This window comes from Trichosurus vulpecula, chromosome 2, assembly GCF_011100635.1.
Source record: "Trichosurus vulpecula isolate mTriVul1 chromosome 2, mTriVul1.pri, whole genome shotgun sequence".
Taxonomy (NCBI): Eukaryota; Metazoa; Chordata; class Mammalia; order Diprotodontia; family Phalangeridae; genus Trichosurus; species Trichosurus vulpecula.
In genome coordinates this window covers 252,269,075-252,291,856 of record NC_050574.1, presented here as the reverse complement: position 1 = coordinate 252,291,856, position 22,782 = coordinate 252,269,075, and the positions used below count along the sequence as shown (strand labels likewise).

The window sequence follows — 22,782 nt, the reverse complement described above, 5'->3', positions numbered from 1 at the left end:
AAAGAATAAGATTTCCATGATAATTTATCATTCATGAAGTAAATTTGACCTTTACTGAGGTCTGACATTTGGGTCAGCAAGCCATGCCTTTGTGCCATTTTATCAATGTCTAAATAAGGCATGTGAACAAACCTTGGAAGTGTTCCCTTTAACTTCTCTTTGTGTTAGATATGTCTAATTGTAATTCTACAAAGAATAAGTTCCATTATGCATTTGCCTTTTCACTTTTAATACATAGCATTATAAGACCACTAAATAACCTAAAAAATCAATAGGATTCAATCTTAATGGGTCTGAAGTCTAATATAATTGTTTTGTTTAATATCTCACTATATGTTGAGATGGAATTACAACTAACTGAAATACAGAATTGATGTTGGCAATCAAGACTCGCATCTTTAGCCAGATCTGTTAGTATGTCTATAGGAACTAAAGGGAAGGAGCTGGTTTTCTCAGCAGCTTGTGAAGAACCTGGCACCTCTCCTGTTAACTTAGAGGTAATCAATCTTCATTTGAATGAGACAGACCATCACAGAAAACACTGTGCCTGTTTATCTTTATTATTGGGGCTTTGTTTCCTCATTGTCTGGAGGAATTCCAAAGAAGGAGTTGTTTAAGACCTTGAATCAAAAGACTAACCTTCACCAAAACTATGGACTTTTAAGTCTACTTAATTTAGGAATGATAGGGCAAAGGAAGAAGTATGATTTTCTAGCCTCCCCTTCCCTTCCAACCCCAAAATAAAGTCAGACACCAAAGTAGATCTATAAAGAGAAACAGAGAATGGAAAGGACATTTGAAAACCAGAACTCAGTATTAATAATTAAAGTCAAAATTTTGTGTAGCAAATATCCTTTGTAATATTCCAGTGGTCATTAAATGGAGATGGGGCAGGAACTTTTTAAAGCCTTAAAAATGACAATATTTTTGTTATTAAAAATACTATTGCCTTATTTTTCTCATGATTGAATTTGAATGTTGTTCTCTTTAAATTTGAGGTTATGATGACAGAGAAAATGATCTCTTCCTTTGTGACACCAACACTTGTAAATTTGATGGGGAGTGTTTAAGAATTGGAGACAGCGTGACTTGTGTCTGTCAGTTCAAGGTAAGAAATATGGCATTTTCATTCTTTAATTCATCAATGATAATTCAAAATAGGGATCTGCCTTTACAACCTAGCACTTGGCAAATTATAATTCTACATATTAGGGGGAAATCTGGCACCAAGTAAAAAAGCTAACAGGAGAGCCAGCTGATGTCAAGAAGACATAAGTCTACTGGGGGGGAAATGCAGTTGTTGCAGCTATAAATGTCCTTTTAGATACAAAGATTCATCTTGTGCTTCTGTGATATTAAAGCAAGATTAAGCTTCCATACCTTTTTACCTAGTCTTAGGTGATATTAAAATGTCTTGGTGTCTTCAGGTTTCACTGTTCCATATCTTTCATCTGGTGGTAGTCAACTTGTTTTGAATGTTACTTAAAAACTGCCTTTGATAATTTAGTAAACCTCCTATTCTTGAATCATAATCATAATGCATTGTCCTTTATCAGGAACTTTCTAAAATGTGTTAAGTTTCTGATAGATGGATTTTCATTCAGTTAGTGCTAACTACAAGGAATTCAAAAGGGCACAGATTTCCCCAAGAGAAAAGAGCTGCACTTTGCTTAATGCTCCAAGTCAAAATGTTGAAAGGTTGGATACACTCAATTCTTAGTGGTGTTTGTGGTCATTTCCCAATTTTTTTGTGTTCACATACATTATGCCATCTAATTTTGCTATTAAGATATCTATATTTATATTTGTATATGTATGTATGCGAATATTTATATGTACATATAAACTCAAATAGCAGATAGATAGGTAGGTAGATAGATATACTGGTGTCACTTAAACAACCCTGCTTTCTTTTTTTTTTCAGGGAACTGTGGTATTTTAACATTCTCAAAAACTATCCTCCAATTTGCCATGATATAAGCACAAATAGGTGAATTAAAGTTTAAAAAAACCTCTTCCAGGGTTGCAAAAAATATGAAAAATTTAAAAAATACTTGAATAGAGAAAAACATCAAGAACTTGAAAGTGATTAAGTGCAAATTATAAAACATAACATTTTAGAAGGAACCCAGACCATGTTCAACATCCTCATTGTATAGATGAGGAAACTGAGTCTCAAAGAGATTAGCTTTCTTGCCCTAGGTCACATAGCCAGACAGTGTCAGAACAAAAACTTAGTGTAGCTCTCCTATCTCTGATATTCAGTCTGTTGTCTAGTATTAGGATTGCTAAAGCAAAGTGTTTTGGAATTTAATTCCATTTCTATTTGACAAATGTTAAGAGATTTCACACTTAAACGTAGTCAAAATGACATTCAAATAAGCTAAAAGCTTTTTTTTACTCCCAAGAACATACCATATAGTTATTGACATTTACAAAGTGCACCACCTCCTGGTGGGCAAGTATTGGTGAAGCCAGGCCACTGACCTTTAGACAATAATATAGTAGAAGGGAAACCAATAGTAATATTGGTCACCAACAAGTGTGTGCATACAATACATGTATCCCTGAGAAATCATACCACTCAAGACCACATACTTAGCTTCTTTCAATAATCTGCATGAGGACAGAATTTTCCATTTTCTAACATTCCAGAATTTGTTAATTTATTTGAAAAGCCTTGCAATAGTCTTTGGGTAAGGTATGGCTTTGTCCTCTTTTTTTTTCCTTTGAGTTCGGGGCACCCATACTTCAATCCTGTGGCAGCCACAGGTAATTAAGAGCAGACCAATCAGCTGTAGAAAATGAACCGGGACTAATATACTTTACAGTCAGAGTTCTTTATCTAAAGAAAGAGGGCATCTGGGGAATCTATAAATGAATAAGCTTTAGTAAAATAGAATGTAGAATTGTTATTCATTCTAGGGAGATTGCTTGGAATAACATTTGATGAGCTATTATAAATACTAATTAAGGAATTTAAGTTCACTTTTTTCAGTGTTTTGTAACTATTGGTTACAAAATCACACATTACAATTGTGTTGAACATAATTGGAAGAAAAGTTCTCTTTTGATTGATAAAGTTGAATTTGCCATCAAAATATAATTGGACACCTTTTGGTGCTCATATTATTTTAAATTCTCTACATGGTATGGAACTCTATTGCTTGTGCTATGATCAGAGGTCAGCCAGACAGGAGGAAACCGCTCTGGAGTTGAAAATATAGATCCAGCCTCAAACCAGTATTATCACATGGCAAAACGAACATGGTAATCAAGATTAAAATATTGTTGCAGATAAGATTATAGCATATTTTAAGCTATACGTTCGTTGTTCCAAATTCTGTTGTTTTCTATTCATCTTTACTGTCTCAAGACTTCTCTTGAAGGTAATTAATTTATGTTTGTTTGTTCCTCCTACTACCATCTAGAGTAAAGGGATGAAAATCTATTCCCCTGTATACTATTTAAAACATCTGGCTGGCTGCTTCTGACCCTGGTTGTTTGATGCCAAGCAAGTGACAGTCTCTATCTGCCTTAATTTCCTCAACTGTAAAATGGGGATAATAATAGTACCTACCTTCTAAGACTGTTGAGAGGAACAAATGAGATAAAATTTGTAAATGTCTTAGCACAGTGCCTGGCACATAATAGGCCTTTAATGAATCCCTGTTCCCTTTCTTCATTCCTTTGAGACTTGGTTGTTGTAGATATAATTTTTCCCCTATTTTTTTAAGATGAGTACAAATCTTTCCCTTCCTAATAGGGTAAGTATTATAATATTACTGGCCAAATGAAAAATTTCAAAGAAAAAGCTGTGAATAAGTACAAAGAGAAGTCCTGCTCAAAGCATTAATGTGGCTATATTTCATTGGAACCTTCAGCTCATGTGTAGCTTTGCAGTGCCTGGCTCTTAGTAAACACTTAATAAACACTTATTCCATTCCATTCTCAAAACAAACTCAAGATTACCAATTGTAAAATTTCAATCAAGAATAATTTTAATAGCTGAAGCAATTTAAAGACAAGCTGCATGTGGTAGTAGATAGAGAGATTCCTCAAAGCCAAGCCAGAAAGACCCAGATTCAGATTCTGCCTCTGACAGGGACAGCCAAAGTGACTCTGGGTAAATTACTTAAGAGTCTCAGTGTTGCCAGGAAACTCACTAAGACTCTAAGTGGCTGATCTGCACTGGGAGAGGAAGGTGTTTTTTTTTTTTTTTTTTAACAGAGAGTTCCTCATACCAGTTAAATCACAAGTCTTGACAAAATAAAAGCAATACAAATTATTTTTAATGAGAAGATAGAACCTTAAGTATATGCATATTCTCCTCTCTCTATAGAACTTACCAAGGCTGATAACCTTGTATTTAAAAGTTACACATTTTGCAGTATCAGTGCAAATGCAGAGAGGTTTTGAGTATACTATATACTTTCCTATAGGCCAGCTAGGTGATGCAGTGGATAGAGCATCAGGCCTGGAGTCAAGAAGATTCATCTCCTTGAGTTCAAATCTGGCCTTGGACAACTTACTAGCTATATGACCCTGTGCAAGTCACTTAACCTTGTTTGCCTAAGTTTCCTCATCTGTAAAATGAGCTGGAAAAGGAAATGGTAAACCACTCCAGTATCTTTACCAAGAAAACCCCAAATAGGGTCATGAAGAGTCAAACATGATTGAAAAATGACTGAACACACCTGAACACAGTGGTCAGTCTCATATTAGAAAATAAAGTCTATAGAAAAAAATCTAGCATCGTATACTGCCCACAAATCATGTTTATCCCCAAATGTCACTAAGTCTATAACTATATCCTTCTCTGATGCTGTCAGGGTAGAAATTATCCTTTCAGCTGTCATTTGATTTCAAGTTAATTTAAATATTTTCACAACTTGCAATGCTAAATATTTTTATTCGGCAAGCTATGTTTGAGTTCTACGTACTTTCTTTCACGTTAAAGAGGTGAACTTTTCTGATAATATTGGAAGAGTCATGTCATTTTGTTTTACATATGTTCAAGGAATTAATAAATATAAAATGTAAGATGACAAGATGCAATGGGCAGGCTTCCCTCCACACCCTACACTGGAATAGAAACATACTAGGAACCCATTAAGTCATCATTTATCTGACTTCTTGATAAACGGGATATAAGACCCTAGAATATATAAAATTCCATAAATACTTTATCTAACTAGTCAATTTTGAAGAGGTAAACATTTTGGAAACAAACAGAAAGAATCCTTGTCTAACCATGTGAACAATAAGCTATTTGAAATGTCTCTCTCCCACGCAAATTATATTTTTATTTGAAGAAGAATGAATGCCACCATATGTTTGTGGGTGATCTAATTGAGTCTTCCTTTCTTGACTTTGCTTCCTTTACTTTCACCTATTAAGATAATAATTAGGGAAATGAAATAAGGAAAAATCCAGCAGACAGATGATGAAAAACATTCTGAGAAAACTGTATTTGATTTCAAAAGACATTGAATTACTAGGTAAATTCACAGGCTTAAGGGAGCAAAACTCTTCGAGTAATTTTGGCATGTTTAACCACAGCACCTGCCCTATTTCCAAGCAGGAGAGATTCATACCAACCTTTCTTCTCCTTTATTTTTTTTGTCTGTTTTTAAGAATTCCATTTCAAATGTACCTATATTAGATGCAAGTGGGCTATTTAAAGTAAATTCCATGAAAGACAGACCTGTTCATGTAAGGAAGACATGATTTTGTTAATTTCTAAAATTTCTCTGAGACATTTACCATTAGGAATCTTCCCATTTTAAATGGAGAAACTGAGGGCACAAAGTTGTGAAATACTTAATTGTTGAGTAATTCATTCAAAGTCACATATTTTCAGGACAACATAATGTGACTGAAATAAGAGTTATAATATTAGGATTCTAGGCTTTGCCACCCACCCATTTCATGATTTTGGGAAAGTAATTGTAGCTCTCTGGGCCTCTGCTTCCTCGTTTATAAAAATGATCGTATTTGACTACTTGACCTTTAAGATTTCTTTAGGCCATGACTTCTTAACTTTTTTGTGTCTCATGAACCCCTTTGGCAGTTTATTGCCCTTTTCAGAATAATGTTTTGAATGTATCAAATAAAATATGTATGATTTAGAAAGGAAACCAATCATATTGAAATAGTTATCAAAATGTTAAAAAATTCCAAGTTGACAGTCCCCCATAACTATATTCATTGACCCTTTAGGGACTTGTTGTTAAACCCAAGTTAATAACCTCTGCTTTAGGCACTGAAAACTCTAAAATTCTAAATGTTAGACTTAACCAATAAAAAGAAAACTGTGCCTACCCAATCTGCTATCTAAGGACTTTAATGTCTAAATCATGATCCTTTTTTTCTGTTAGTCATATTAAGGAGTATGAATAGAGTGAGTTATTCAGTGCCAAAAAATATTGTGATAATAATCTACTCTAAATTTCTTTCTATTCCATACAAATCTCTCCTTTGGCTTCACAAGAAACTTGGCAGCTTGGGTTCTTAGCATGACTCATATTTGGCTAGTGTTACTCAAAAATGGCATGCAGCATTTTATCTGTTTACCTAGATGCTTGAAAATGCTTATCAGAATTGTGTTCAGAACTTAGTGAGAGATAACGAATAACCCTCCCTGCTCCCATAAGTCCTACTTTATTTCAGTCTGTTGAAGTTGATGGGAAAGGTCAACCATGGAATAATAGGTCATCTGTAATGCAAATCTTGCATCAAAATCTATTTGACAAAATACTGTATTTAGAGTTGGAGATAAAGAACTACACTAGTGCAAGAGTTGTCCCATCTCCCGTACTGCTGTCTCCTCTCTATCTCCCCCACCCCAAGCTCACTTGCCACTGGGAGATTCATAGGGTCCTGTTTAACTTCTACCAATATTCTATTGCCTCTCATCCTTGAGTTTCCCCCTAGTTCTGGGATCAGAAAACTCATCTGCACATGTTTTTCTTGTAGAATTACATAATATGGGAATTTGAAGAGACATTAGCATCCATAATTGCTCTACACCATCCCTGATAAATAATCATTCAGCCTCTTCTTCAAGACCTAAGAAAGGACCTATCACATCCAGGGGCAATCCATTTAACTTTTGAAAAAAAATCAACTTCTTAATTTTTTCTTTACATCCAGATTAAATTTACTTCCTTGTAAATTGAAATCTGATTCTGCCCTTTGTCTCCAAGTAGACCAAATGCATTTCCTCTTTCACATGATAACCTTTCAAAAACTTGACAACTGTTATTCACCCTTGCCACCAATCCAAAAATTCTTCTCTTCTATAGCCTAGTAAGATTTTTATGTGGCATGATCTCAAGGCCTTTCGTCATCAAGGCCCTGGTCATCATCCTCTGCATACTCTCTGGCTTAGCAATATCTTTTATAGAATGTGACATCCAGAACTTAACACACTATTTCAAATGCTGTATACTTCATCTCTTCTGGCTCCACAACCCTGTATTATAAAATTATTCTTTTTTCCAAATTAAAAAAAAGGAGGAAAATTTTAGGGGTGTAGAAGAATTGCTCTCCAAACATTTTTAATCCTTTGGAGAGGTCAGAGCCACCTAAAGAATAGGAAGACCAGTTCATCATCTTGCTTAGTGCTATATAAAGCCTTAATTGTGTCAGATCTGAAACCAATATAATAATGATAGTACTATACAGAAATGGTTTTTATCATTTTGTCTCTTCCTCCAATCTTTATAAATCTAAATATGAGTCCAGAGAGATTCTGATAACCAATGTGGACACCATGAAAGAAGATCCCTTTTAGAGGATGTATTACAATATATATAGGTTGTAACTTAGAAGAATTTTTTTTTTTAATTTGCACATTAATTTTCATTGCTAGGCATCATGGGAGAAAGATTTGTTGCTAGCTTAAGAAAAGTTTGCTGATTCACCTTGAAAGTCTATAGTGCAGAATAGTATATTCTTAACATGAAGAAAAGAAGGAAGGCAAGGCAGACAGGGAGGGAAGGAAGGAAGAAAGGAAAGAAGGAAGGAAGGAAGGAAAAAAAGCCTTTTTTTAAACTTAAGCACTTTCTATTCATGAGGCACTCTGCTAAGTGTTTACACAGCAACCCTGGAAGATTGATGCTGTTGTTACCCCCATTTTACAGTTGAGGAAATTGAGGCAGATGGTGGTTAAAGTTAGTTGCCCATGGTCACATAGATTGTATGCATCTCAGGCTGGATATGAACTCAAGTCTTCCTGACTCGAGGGTCAGAGGTCACTCTACTGAGACTTCTAGCTATCTTATCACACTGAGTGAGAGTTATCATAGCAAAGTTTTCGTTATGAATCCAGAATTTGTAAAGAAATATATTGTAAGAAGAAATATCATTTGGGGCTTAAACAAATGATCCCTCTGCCTACTTATTATGCATGTTTACATTCCATACTTTTGAGTTAAAGTTTGCTAAATTAAAGTGTGTTATAATTATATTTTAATTTCCTTTTATAACCATTATTATGTAGGTAGATTACAAAATTCTCATATTAGTGTATTCTTGGTCTATTTTACATGCTATGTGTATTGTCATTGCTTTCAAACATGCAGATACTTTAATGTAAAAAATAAAATTCAGAATATTTTTAAAATTCTTTTTAAATTTTTTCTTATTTTTAAACAGGTGATCATTTGTAAGTGATCATCTTGATCATTATATTTGTTATAATCAAACAATGAGGCATATCGGTAATGTTTTAATTGGGATAATCACATCCCTGGTATAATTAGCAGGTATAGGATAGTAAAGTATTTCTAATACTTCTGAGTGTGACTATTTATAATAACAATGCCTTATAGGTTGCCTAATTTCCATTATGGAAAGGTTGGGGGGGCTATTTTTTAAATAGGCAAGTAGAAAATATATCCCTTTTTCACAGAATATATGCATTAAATAGTTTAGAGTATTGAGCTATGATTTTAATTGGTCCCATGTTATTTACTTGTGTTCCTGAAAATGTCACAAAATCATAAATCATACACATGGTATTTTGAGGTATTCAGTATAAGACTCATTGTTCCTATTTTATAGATGACAAGACTGAGGCTCAGAGAGGTTAGATAATATGATTGTACTCAGACAGCTAGAAAAGAGCCCAAAGTGGGCTCTTTAACCCAAGTCACCTGACATCCAATATTTTTTTTCACCATACTACACAGTCTATTGACTACATTATGTCTACACAATGACTTACCAAAGAAATGTAGAACATTTAATTATCAAAAAAATTAGCTCACCAGTGATAAATATTCAGATATCTGGAAAATATTTATTGACAGGTTGAATTTTGTTACTGTCTAGTTAAACTAAATATACATATATGTGTGTCTTTACAAAATGGTACATAACAGAAAATTCACCATTTCTTATACAATCCTCTTCTCTCTTCTTCTTTGAATAGTAAAGTATTTGTTTGTTGATGATTAAGTTTATAATAAGAACTCTTAAAATGTTATTATTGTCTAAAAATTGAAATGAAGCTCTCAGGTTTTTATTAAATGCTTCTTACTTCAAACATGGAAAAATATAACACATACACACAAACACACATGCACGCACTCACGCACACATACACTAGCACACACACAGTAGCACGCACCATCCCATATTATCCTCTAAACCCAGGTAGACATTGTAGCAGATAAAAAGTAATTATAAGATTAGAACTGAAAGAGACTTTAGAAATCGTCTAACAGGGGTCTTAACATGGCAACTATGAACTTCTAAAAGAACGAAAACTGTATTTTAATATAATCAGCTTCCTTTTTTAATTCTATTGTTGTGTCATGCATTTAAAAGCACCATTCTGAAAAGTCATTCAGTCCATAGACCTCATCAGACTGCTAAAGAGATCACAAAAATTTTTAGAACTTCTGATTTAGTCTAATTCTTTCATTTTACAGTTGAGCAAAATGAGGGCCAGAGAGTTTGAAATGACCTGCCTAGGGACATATATTTATAATAATAATAAATAATAAGTACTTAATTGGTATTTCCATACTGGTTTTATGTTTGCAAAGCACTTAGTCAATTTTGCCATCACGACAATACTGCGAGAAGAGTATTATAAGGAATTATTACTCTCATTTTAGAAAAGGAGAACCTGGCACTCAGCTTGAGTGATTTGCTTATGATTACGCAGCTCATAAATATCAGAGGCTGGATTTGAACTCATGTCTTCACAATTCCCAAAAGCAACTCTATCCATTAGAAAATATATGAAGTTGTAAAGCTGGAATACAAACAGCTCTTCTGATAGCAAATCACCAGCTCTTATCACCACATTAACTTTGGTTTCCTTCCCTTGTATCCCCATTGCTTAGCACGGTACCTGGCACATAGGAAGTACTTAGTAAATTCTTGTTAACTGACTAGAAAATGAACCCAATATTTCCTCATCTCTGTCTACTTCAAGCTCCCTGTCCATTCACCTTGCCTGAATTGACTGGCCAATTTAAATAAATTATTTTTCCCACTGAATTGTTTAACTGCATCAACCATTATCACTAAATAGTTCTGGTTTGATGATAAAATAATATTCCTGTGGTTATGCCATTTTATTTCCCAGTGATGATCTCCATGTCCAACTCATCTCCAGCTTTTGAAATGCCACCCATTCAACTGATGCAAACCCCACTAAGAAGCTTTAAATAATGAAATATGTTTACAATTGATAAGGGCAGTATTGGACTTGGATTCATGAAGATATGGGTTCCATTTCTGTTTCAGATACTCACTAGCTATGTGACTCTGAGTAATCACTTCACCTATCTGTGTCTCATTTATTGAAATGTAAAATAAGATAGCTGGTCATTAAAATCTCTCCCACTTTTAAATCTATGATCCTATGATACTCTTATTCAGAACTGATCTCTCCCTCATCCATATTTAATAAAATTATGTTTGTAATTCTCTAATAGGACTTGTTTTTCTTTATTTTATATGATAGTTATTGGTCTATATGTCCTTCCGCCTGTATTCTAAGCTTTTTTGAGGACAGGAGACCATATCCTACTTTTTTTTCTTTTTAGATCTCTCTCATCACCTAATAATACATAGCACCTGAAGTTGCTTAATAAGTAATTGTTGAAACAATAAATGTTCTGAGTATCTGAGAATTATGCTCCTTAAAACACTAAATAATTATTTGATACCAATAAAAGTCACCCCAAAGTACAACTGACTTGAAAAAGGTGGAAGATATTTTTCTTTTTAATTGTTTGGATGAAAGTGTTTATCTTAGTACTACTTGCTGCTTTCTAACATTTTTTAATGTTCTTCAGTGTAACAGTGACTATGTGCCCGTGTGTGGTTCCAATGGGGATACCTATCAGAATGAGTGCTACTTGAGACAGGCAGCTTGCAAACAGCAGAGTGAAATACTCGTGGTGTCAGAAGGGTCATGTGCCACAGGTATGTATAACCAAAAAAGTCGACCTAAAATTGCATGTTATGGGGATGCTTTTTGGTTTTTCAGTTATGTAAAGTCAAAATGAATAATTATGTATCTGTTTTGAGGATAATGGCTCTATACATCTTTAATTCTTCGGTGTGTCTGTGTTACTTTAAAAAAATCTTGCAGAAACAAGAAGTTTATCATAAAGTTGTTGTATTTCTAATACATATGTTACACAGCATTTTATGCACTTCAGACAGATGAGTAGAAATTGCATATAATTGGAAACCTGGATGAAATGGCCAGGTGCCAGGTACACAGAAAGGGATTGCTACAGATCTTTTCTGTTTAGAACAATAGCGCTATGTCAATTGTAGGAAATGAAATACAAGGATTTGCATATCATGGCAGCTTCTTAGATATGGGCTCTGAATTGAAGGTGTGGCTTGCTTTGTCCAGCTCACATAATTAGATTCTCACTTTTTGGCAAAATTTGTTGAAGGATATGTTGGTGATGGACATTATTTCTAAAGTCATCTGTCTTTCTTAGTACATTTAACCTTAGAGGCTACAAACCATTTTTAAAAACCGCTACTGTCTGGTTTACAGAAAAGAATATGAGTAGGAAAACTGACTTAACATGTGCCAAAGCTCTTTCTGTTGTCCTTTTGTTTGTGTCTCTTTGTTAGTACAGACCAATAGTACAGGTAGAAAAGTTAACTTGAAAGAAGAGAATGAGAAAGCCTTTGTTGTTGAAGGAAATCTTTAAACTCAAGTAAATTTTTTTCTAGTTTGGATGGAGTCAATAAAAAAGTACATTAGGGGAAAAAAATCTTGATATGCCACAGTGCCCTGTGATAGTTGCAGCTAATAGGAAATAAATGTCTTTCAGGAGAGCTGTGCTACTTTCTGAGAGATTGAGTGATCTGAGCATTTTCAAAGGAAACTAATAATGCTATAAAAACAGGCTTTGTCTAAGAATCAGTGTGAACAAAACTACTGTCAGGAAAAATATTTTGCTATGGAAAAACTCATATAAAATAACAAGTACTTCTACAATAAGGATTGGGTTTATTTGTTCAAAGTGGAAGGTGGTCATAGTGGCAAAGAAGGGAGGGAAGGTAGAAAATCCCTCTTGCTTTATTATGCTATTTCTTAAGCTGCTCATTATTTGTAACTCTCTTTGATCCTATGATACTGTGGAATAGCAGAAAAGAATAGTAACTTTCATCAAGGCAAGACTGGTATGGATAAATATTATTGGCCCCTTCTCACAGATAATTTACCACTGGAGATTAAGAGGGGGGAGAAGGTGGAGGAAGGGACAGAGGAAAGAAAGTGTATTTTACAAACTCTCATCCAATGCTCTTAGCTTTCATTTTTGGCAAATTTTTGCATCATTTTCTTAAAAGGATGACTAGTGATCATCTAGAAAAGCAAGAGCTAAGACAAAAGAGTGCTTCATCAAGAAAGAATCATAACAGACAACTTCACTTCCTATCTTGAAAAAGAATTTCAGAGGGATGCAGTAGTTATACATCCCCTGGATTCTTTGCAAAGGATTTGACTAAGTCCTTAATCCTTGTGGACAAGATTGAGAAATGTAGGCTAGACACTAGCTCAGTTAGATAGATTTAGAACTGTGTGAATGAATAAAACCAAAGTATAGTGATCAGAGAGCTATGGAAAACCTCTATGACATGGTGCACAGTGAAAAAAGCCAAAAGAACAATATGTACAATGACAAGAAAAATAATAAAATCAAGATGGAAAGTCAGTGAATTCTGGTCACTTATTAAGGACAATATTAGCACCATATTTTCAGAATTTAAGAATATGCCCCTCTTTTTTCTAAATCACTAATAATTTATTTTTTGTACCTTATAAGATTTATTTGGGTGTTTTGGGGAATGGTTTATTTTGAAAAGCAAAATGCATTAATATTTCTATTAAAATCCAAAGTATATTTATTAATGGCTAAATATCAACCTGAAGGGAGATTTCCGGTGGAGAGATTCCTGTATGGGTCTTTGGCAATTTAATATTTTTTTATTGGTCAAATGGGGAAATTTGATTATCAAATTAGCAGGTGAAACAGAAGGAGAGATCCAACACGCTGGACAAAAGTTATTATTTGAAAATATGTTGATAGGCCCTTTAATAGGGCTAAATGCCAGTTCTTACATTTAGGTCCAAAAAAGAAGCCACTTGACAAAAAGAAAACAAGTTGGAAATGGCATGACTAGATACCAGTTTGCCTTAAAAAATGATCTGGTGTTTTGATCATATTAGAAATTCAATATGAGTCAACGACATCACAATCAATTCAATTTAGCAAGCATTTAGTAAACACCTACTTATGTTCTGGGACCTGTGCCAAGCACTAGGGATTCAAATACAAAAATGAAATAGCCCTTGCCCTATAAAGATAAATAGAGCATTGGCTTAATGCTTAGTATATTCCAGGCATGGTTCTAAGTACTAGAAACATAAATAGAAACATAAAGAAGTTTACATTCTATGGAAGTAAACAGCATAAACACAGAGAAGTAAATATTTAATATGTACAAGATAAATACAAAATAATTTCAGGAATAGAACGAACAACTGGGGAAACCAGCAAAGTTTCTTTTAGGAAGAATCTCTTGAATTGCATCTTAAAAGGAATGAGTGGTTCCAAGAGATGGAAATAAAGAGGGAGAGAATTCTAGACTTTGAGTACAGCTTGGGAAAAAGCACAGAGACATAAAATGGAATGTCATGTACAGGAATTAGCAAATAGGGCATTTGTCCAGAGCATAGGATATGTGAGGTGGGATAATATGTAACCAATCTGGAAATATGATTCAGATTTTTAAATGTCAAGTAGAGACATTTAGGATATAAAGATATTTTATCCTAGAGGCATTAGGGAGCCACTGAAGCTTCTTAAACAGGAGAATGACATAATGAGACCTGTGTTTTAGTAGCAAAGCGAAGCACTTGAGGAAATGAGAGGGTGGATGCAAGGAAACCAAACTGGAGGCTATTTCAGTCATCTAAGAGAGAAGTACTGAAGGCCTGCATTAGGGTGGTAGTAGTGTGAGTTGAGGAAATGGAATGCATGCTAGAGATACTGCAAAGACAGAGTCAAGACTTGACCTATGATTTACTATTGGGGGAGGGGTGAGTGTCAAGAATGGAGGAGGACTTCTGGGTTGCAGGTCTGGGTTACTGGAAGCCTGCTGGCATCTTCAACAGAGATAAGAAATGAATGGTGATTAGGGGGAAAAGATGATCAGTTCTATTTTGGATATGCTGAGTTTTAAATGCCTTTGGGAGTCCAAGTGAAGATTTTTAGCAGACAATTAGAAATATAGCACTAGAGCTCACAAAAGAAATGAAGGTAAGAAATGCATATTTGGGAGTCATCTTTGTAGAAATGAGAGTTAAACCCATGAGAAACAGTAGAGAGAGGAAATAGAAGAGGGCCCAGGAGAGAGTCTTGGGATATGCCCACAAATTCTGGCTCTTCGTAAAGAATAATAATTAGAACTATCCAAAAGTGGAAAGGGAGAGATGATGTGTTGTTGTTGTTCAGTCATGTCCGATTCTTTGTGACCCCATTTGGGATTTTCTTGTCAAAGATACTGGAATGGTTTGCCATTTCCTACTCCAGACTATTTTACAGATGGGGAAACTGAGGCAAACAGGATTAAATTACTTGTCCAAGGTCACACAGCCAGAAAGTGTCTGAGGCCACATTTGAACTTGCCTCTTCTTAACTCCAGGTTGAGTGATTTATCCACTGTACCACCTAGGTATCCTTTGATGAGTTCCCTGCATCACTAGAAATTTTTAAGCAATGACTTCATGACCACTTGTCCAACATGTTGTAATATGGATTTTAGTCATGGTTCCAAGTGCACTAGATGAATTCTTAAGTCCTTCCAGTTCTGAGGTTCTGTGGACGTATTGGTGGTGAGGTTTGTAGGGAAACAAGCTGACTCCTCTAGGTTTTCATTTGATGAAGTTAGCATCATTTATTTGTTCATCAGTGTTGCTCATTCCTGCAGAGTGAATGTAATAAAACAATTTAGAAGGGACGTGTGAGTACCATTGGGTGGCCTTCCTCAACTGGAAAGATTGAAAAGGACCAGAGTGGTCCTGTAACCAAAAGTTTGGAGAGTTAAGACAACCATACCCAGAAAGGTTAGAAAATTTTACTGGACATGATGGGAGAAAGAATGGTAAGAAATCAAGTGACCTAAAAAAGAAAACAAGTGGGTAATGATTCATTAGGATGAGAAAAAGATGGAGGGGACAGTGGATCTCTGATGCCAGCTTCCAGGCAAACATAACAAAGCAAGAAAGATTGAGAGGGACATATCAAATGGGAACACAGCAGGTAAACAAGTCCTGGCATTTTTTATGTGGCTAGTGATGCTTGCTACCCTAGTGTCATTTCCCAGTTTGCTAAATTTCAAGCTGTCATCAGCATATACATTTTCATTCCCATACTTTCTTCAAGTCTTAATACCCTGCTCCCTGATGTATTGATAATACTATGAAAATAAACACTTAGTCAAGTAGAAAATTTAATCACAATTGAGCAATCCATCCTTGGCTCATCCACACATCTAGACTTCTACAAGATTTAATTAGTAAATCAGTCTTGCAGAATGCATCTTCCATTGACTTGTAAATCTGAAGGGTTTTTGATTTGAATAATGATGGAGGTACAAAAGTGATTTAGATTAACCAGGTCTGACTGTAAATAAATTGGGGTTCTGACTTTTGATATCCAAATGGAATCCCAATCTTCACTCCATAAACTTGCCATTTATTTTCTAATTCTCTGTGACACTGGATGGAAGCTGCAAGTTGTGATCCTGTACAGCACTGAGAGATGGAGCTTTCTATTTATTTCACAACACTGAATTTATATAGAAATCTGACTTTGGATTTAGAAGTCTTCTTATTAGTAAACCCCCTTCAACATCCCACATTATTATTCTAATATAATGGCAACATATAGGAGTCACAGTTGTGCCTCGTATTTACATATTGCCATCCCCCATTGGAATGTGATCTCCCGAAAACAGACCGGTTTTTTTTCCCTACTTTGCATCCCTAACACTGAGCATGGGGCCTGACACTTAGTAAACATTTTGTAATTGCATATAGATTGAATATGGCTAAATAACAGTTTGGGTCAGAAGAAAATCTTGGGGTCTTAGTGGACTGCCAGGTCAATGAGAGGCAGCAGTGAGACATGGTAAGCTAAAAGGACAGATAGTGCAACCTCAGATTGCAGAGTATCTAGAACTAAAGAGGTGAGAGTCCCACCATTCTTTTCTCTTGCCAGATCATATATGACATATTATGAGCAATTCTTAATGGATAAATTTAGGAAGACCATCAACAAACTATGGCATGTCTAGAAAAAAATGTAACTAAGATGAGGGAGGGACTTGAAATTCTTTTATATGAGGACTGGTTGAGGAAACTAAAAATATTTAGCATAAAAAAGAGAAGTCTTATGTGAAACATGGTTGTTGTCTTCAAGCAATGAAGAATTGTCATGGTCAAGTGAGGTTAGCCATCCAAACTACCTAATGGGATATATAACTGAGCTTCAGTGGTCATTTTCCCCAATGCATTCATTCCCTCTTTCTTCCATATGTTTGTTATTTGGATCAAGGTAGAAATGAGAGAAATCATTGAAGTCTTTTATGTCTATAAAAATACATTACTGACAAAAAGAGTGTGTATAGTGGGAAGAGCATTGGCTATAGGGATCAGAGGACCTGGTTTTGAAAACTGATTAATTAACACCTGTATGACTTTGGAAAAGTCATTTGTTCCCTTTGAGTCTTAGTTTCCTTGTCTATAAAATGAGAATACTTTGTTGGTTTCTAATCCACTGATCATCCAGCTTTAAATGCTTTGAAATTTTGATGTACTTTTCATTCTTCTTTATCTTTAAACATAAATGCTTGTTAGAAATTCTCTTGACATGTTAAGCTACTATTTTAATATACTGATAGTTTTTTAAATATAGCAATTCAAATATTCTTATTTATTTTGAAGCAAAATATAATAAAATACCATCCTACTAGTAACTCACAAAACCATTATAATATGGCCTAATTATTATTACAGAACTTGAAAATATACTGTAGGCCATTCATTCCTCCTAGGATAAGTCATGTTCTCTGACAGTCTAAAGTGAATAAAACAAAGTTGACCTTATGAGGTAGGTACTGTTCCTCAGTGCCAACTTTATAAGGGGAACGAGTGAACAAGTGTTTTGTTTTACATCAAAATAGTTGCCTTAATCTATAACTAGCAAAATGCAAGGATCAACAAAGGACATTTTTGTAATGAAAAAGGAGGTACCAAAAGGCTGAGAGGCATAAAGGGAAGGTATGTCTCATTTCTTACCACATAAGAACAGACAGACACTTTGAAGGGACAACTTTGTAGCCTCAGGCATATCAAACTCAAATAGGATATCAGAGCTAGGACATAAACTATAGTGAAAGTCTCCATTTCTCTCCAGAACCCATATCTTCTGCACAGGGACTTGGGGGCCTAAAGGGGCACAGAGTGTGGTTCGGTTATCTAGTGAATGCAGCTGGAAGCATAGCTCCTAGGGATAAACAGCTTTGCTCAGGTATAATAATGTGTAAGAAAAGAAGAGTAGAGAGACACTGCTTCTCCCTGATGAACCAGGAAAACACAATTCTTAGTACAAAAGGGAGAACTGAGTTTAGCATTATGTTGACTTCATAAAGGAAAAAAGTGATTTCAGTTTCTTCAGTAGATATCATCTATAATTACTTGCATATTTGTGAAAAGTATTAGCAATTTAATATGAAGATATTCATTTTTAAATGTTCCTCTCTTTGTATGCATCCAATTTGCAAGGATAGGAATACCAATTAAGTGTTTATGCTGCTGTATTCCTTAGAGTGTTGTATCTGTGAAACTCACTGATTGTTACAAGCATCTTTTCACTGTAATTTTTATTTTCTGTTTAATGCTGAATTTGACTTGATTAAAAGTAAATACAGAGGATTTTGCCGAGCAAATGTATGACAAGTTGAATCTGAATTTGGATTCAGTTGAATCTGGAATTTGGAGACACTTGTACTTCTGAGATATTAAATTTGATAAGAGCAAAAAAGAAAATTTTAATTTTTCCCAAGGTATTTGAAATGAAAAATCAGGTTCATCCTCTTAAAAAAATTAACTGGTCATATTAAACATCTGTAATTTACTCAAGTGAAACAATACCCTTATTTGTTAGAATAGACATAAAATAAGCCCAAAGTATCATTTTATATATTTACTCATTATTTCTTTTTTTTTTCAGATGCAGGTTCAGGATCTGGAGATGGAGGTAGGAACATTTTACAATAAGTCTGAACAATTATGCATACATGTTTATTAAGTGGGTGTGCTATACTTTTCTCATTTGTAATTTCTGAAAAGATAATCTGAATTTTTGGCAAGGGTGAATGTGTCATCAGTTAAGTAAATTTATATCTAATGCAATTTTTTTGTCTTATTTACAAGTTGTACTAAGTACTCTATCTCCATTTACCGTTCCTAGTTCATTCATATGTTTTAGAGTCTATATATACTTTCTATTCAAGACCTCTGGACAGATTCTCAGTATTGATAAGCTTCCTGACATAAATTTCCAAAAAAAGTGATTGGTGATACTTAAGATAATTCTGGAGTAAGTTTTTGAAACATCATATAAATATACACTCTATTTTTGATGAGTATCAATCAAGTAAAAGTATCTGATTTTAAAATAAGTTTCACTAAAAACATTTTGACCCTTAATGTGTAATTAAAGGATATTTTGTACATTAGAAAAATGACATGAAAAATAAAAATCTTTCTTGTCCAAAATTTAAATAGATGAAAAGGAAGATCATATCTTTATTTTTTAATTTAGCTAAGCATTGGCCATAATTATCAAAATATGACTTATTTCCAAACTTTATATTATGTTTAAGAAAGATTCAGGATAAAATCAAGTTAGGCTAAAAGACCCAAAAATCAATTTAATATACTAGTTTTTCAGTATAGATTTTATTTATTGAACCTATTTTAAGGTATTTTTGCAAATTAAAGCCAACTAGGACCAAACATATAAAGAGAACAAGAAAAGAAAATAATATTTTGTCTGATTTAAACAAAAATATGGTGGATATGAGCATGACCATTCTTCTAAGATAATGAATTCTGCCTTATGTTGCATAGCAACAGAAAGCATGATTTCCAAATAATTTCAGGTTAAAAGCAGAATTCTGGTTAGGGATACTAGACAGTTGCTTAGAAAGTGAATCTTTGAAGTAGATAAGATCTAGTTGGCACATTGTGTTTGAAAGGTCTACAGAACCACCTTAAATAATCTAAGGCTTAATTGGCAACCTGAGCAGTAGCCTAAGTAGAGAAGTGGAGCACCTCATCATGTGAAATCAAAGTCAGTGCACAGTTTTTTCCATAAAAGCTATAATACAGTACTCTAGTCAAGAATGAGTGTCACTAGAGCATGAAATGTAGTTTCAACATCAAATGATATGCTATAGGCCACAATCTTTCAATACCTGTAAGAAGATAAAGATTTTTGCTCTCTGATTAATATACCACTCCTAAGAAAGTTTCCCTTGAGGTTTTGAAAATAGGAACCAGAAAAGCAAATGAAGTCATAAAAAAAACACTCCTCTCATAGGTGTTTCACCATTAAAATGTTAAGAAATTGATCAATTTAGAAAATGGTCCCTGTGGAAGTTGTTTATATGCAAAATTTGGTATGTTTTCCAGCTGTTTGATTCTTGTGTAGACAACTCAATTTAAAGTACATCGTCTCAGCCGTGTTCTACCATTTCTACAACAAAAACTGATTATTTTCTAGGATCCTTGAAACAAGAAACTTGTGAATCAAACATTTCAGTAGTTCTACTCAATGTACTCAGAATTTTGTTATGACGTTTTGAATAGAAACTTGACTCATCATTTGTCCATTTCTGCATTCCTTAATTTGTTCATATCTCAAGTCATGTTTTTCTTTTTTTTTCTTTCATCTCTTTTCTCATCAGAAGCAGGTGGCTTATGGTTTGCATTCAGTCTGATATTACTTCACATAAGTGAATGGGAATTCAGTGTCTATTTCTTGTTTGCTTCAACTTGGTTCATTGGTTTAAGAATTTTGTGCTTCTGCCTGAACAAAGTTTTATTTTTTCATGAATAATTTGCATTCTAATTTCAAAAGTTTGACATTTATAAATAAATCTCATGAAATTTCAATGATCAATCACATTCTTCTCTTTTCTCTTAGTTTCTTTGTTCCCTTCTCTTGTTCCTTCATTTTAATTTTTAATTTGGAGAATAAATGATTCAAAATAACATTTTAAAATACATGCTACAGAATAAATACAAAGAACATAAACAGTTACAGAGTCATATTTTTAAGGTAGTTATTATTTCTTTGCAAGGTATGATAAAAAGCATGTATCCATATATGTGTATAATGGGCTTGAGTTTGTATATGTGTGTGTGTGAATGTGTGTGAATTCTAGTCTGTGCTATTTTACTATGAAAAAGTTGATTTGGTTTTTAATCTACTTTATTTTAAGGTAATGATAAACTGGCTATCCAGAATATTACAAACTGGAATAGCATGAACTACAAAAATAATTCCAATTCCATGTATCTTGAAATCCACGTTATTGAATAATTGGAGTTGCCATATCCACTGCTACAATGGCAGATTTTTATCGGCCTTTGAATTGGGCCCATATTTCTAGGGCATTGAAACAGTTGGGTGCTATTGTGTTCCTTTCAGTTAATTGAGCATAATGAAATTAGTTGAGGTTGTTGGATTATTACAGTTACCCCATAAATTAGATACTCTGAGCCAAAAGAAGCCCTTCTCTCCAGGGTTTTGGCAAAATTAGGGGTATCTGTGCACTTCTTGCAGATGCAGCTAACTAATATTGTTTTAAGCCCCTTGTTAGTTTTAACACAAGTTAAATAGCTACAACTAGGTGTGCATTTGTCTAAATGGTAAAGTTAATAAATACCCTTGCAAAACATAAATATATACACATACAGAGCAGGTCAGCATGTGGTAAATATTGTAATTTAAACACACAATTCTGAGTTCAGACAGTTCAAGTTTTGTTTCCTAATTTTCATAGCTTGTTTTAAAGTGGGGGGAGCATTGTTTCTGGCATTTGAAAATGGGCTAGAAGATTTCCTTAATTGTTAAAACCACACCCAGTAAGAACATAATATTTGTAATTCTCTTCAACTAAGGAGGAATTTTTATTTTCATATGAAAAGGAAGCAAAACCTTTATAAAATGCATATTAACCAATTTGTACACATTCTATGAGGAATTTAAAGATATAGAACTATTGATCTGTGTGGGTAGGGGAGCTTATTAAATTTGTGATCAGTGTTTGTATAAAATTGTGTTTACATAGGATATTACCTGAACATGTGCAGACATGCGTAAAATTTGCATGAAGAAATAATGAGCTAGAGATGTTTCATGTAAATCTCATGTACTGATGCTTCCCAATGTGGTAGCTCATTCCTTTTTATGAAAATGGAATTTCATTAGCACAAATGACACACGTTGCCCATTTAGAAAATAATAAACCGCACTGTTTGTATCACTCCATTTTTAAACAGGAAATGTCTGGTTCAAAACATTTTGCATCAAATAATTTCACATGCTGACTGAAACATCTAGAATGAACTACAGTTATGAGTATTTTTTTACCAAGATGAAATGTGACAGAACAGGGTAGCAAATTCCAAACGAATTTGGAAGATGCCTCAGAGAATAGGAGTTGTATTTCAAGTACATGTATGTTTAGATATTTTTTGCTGCAAATAAGAGTGTGTGTGTGTGTGTGTGTGTGTAGGAAGAATAATAACATCTTATCCACCCACAGGCTTTCTTAGGCAGCAGATATTGCAGTAGAAATTAGTATTAAAGTAGTATTACTCTTGAAAACCAGGGTTATGTGGGTGGCTGAAGGATAGCCCCACCCCTTTTCTCTCCCTGCCTCTCAAAATGGTTCTAAAATGTACTATGTCATGTCATATATTTCAAAGCTTCTGGATTCACTGAGGTTTTATTGGATGCCCCAATGACTAAATAAGTCAGATTAAAGAAAATCAGTATTTAACCTTTTAATAACCATCACCATGGCATAAGTCTTGATTACCTATGATGTGCATTGAATGGTCATAGTTACAACAAAAGATTTTCACAGTCAAAATATTTGGTACAATATTAGGTTAGTAGCTTTAGCACAGTTTACATAAAAAGA

At 34.1% G+C, this 22,782-nt stretch overlaps 1 protein-coding gene across 1 annotated transcript in view; it reads left to right on the top strand.

Moving 5' to 3' along the window:
* TMEFF2 (transmembrane protein with EGF like and two follistatin like domains 2) overlaps positions 1–22,782 on the top strand; it is a 297,660-nt gene that overhangs the window by 1,965 nt on the left and 272,913 nt on the right. Inside the window, exons 2-4 of the mRNA XM_036742671.1 lie at positions 999–1,108; positions 11,322–11,451; positions 18,795–18,821. Coding sequence (XP_036598566.1) covers positions 999–1,108; positions 11,322–11,451; positions 18,795–18,821 — 267 coding nt within the window. The remainder of the gene's footprint in view (positions 1–998; positions 1,109–11,321; positions 11,452–18,794; positions 18,822–22,782) is intronic.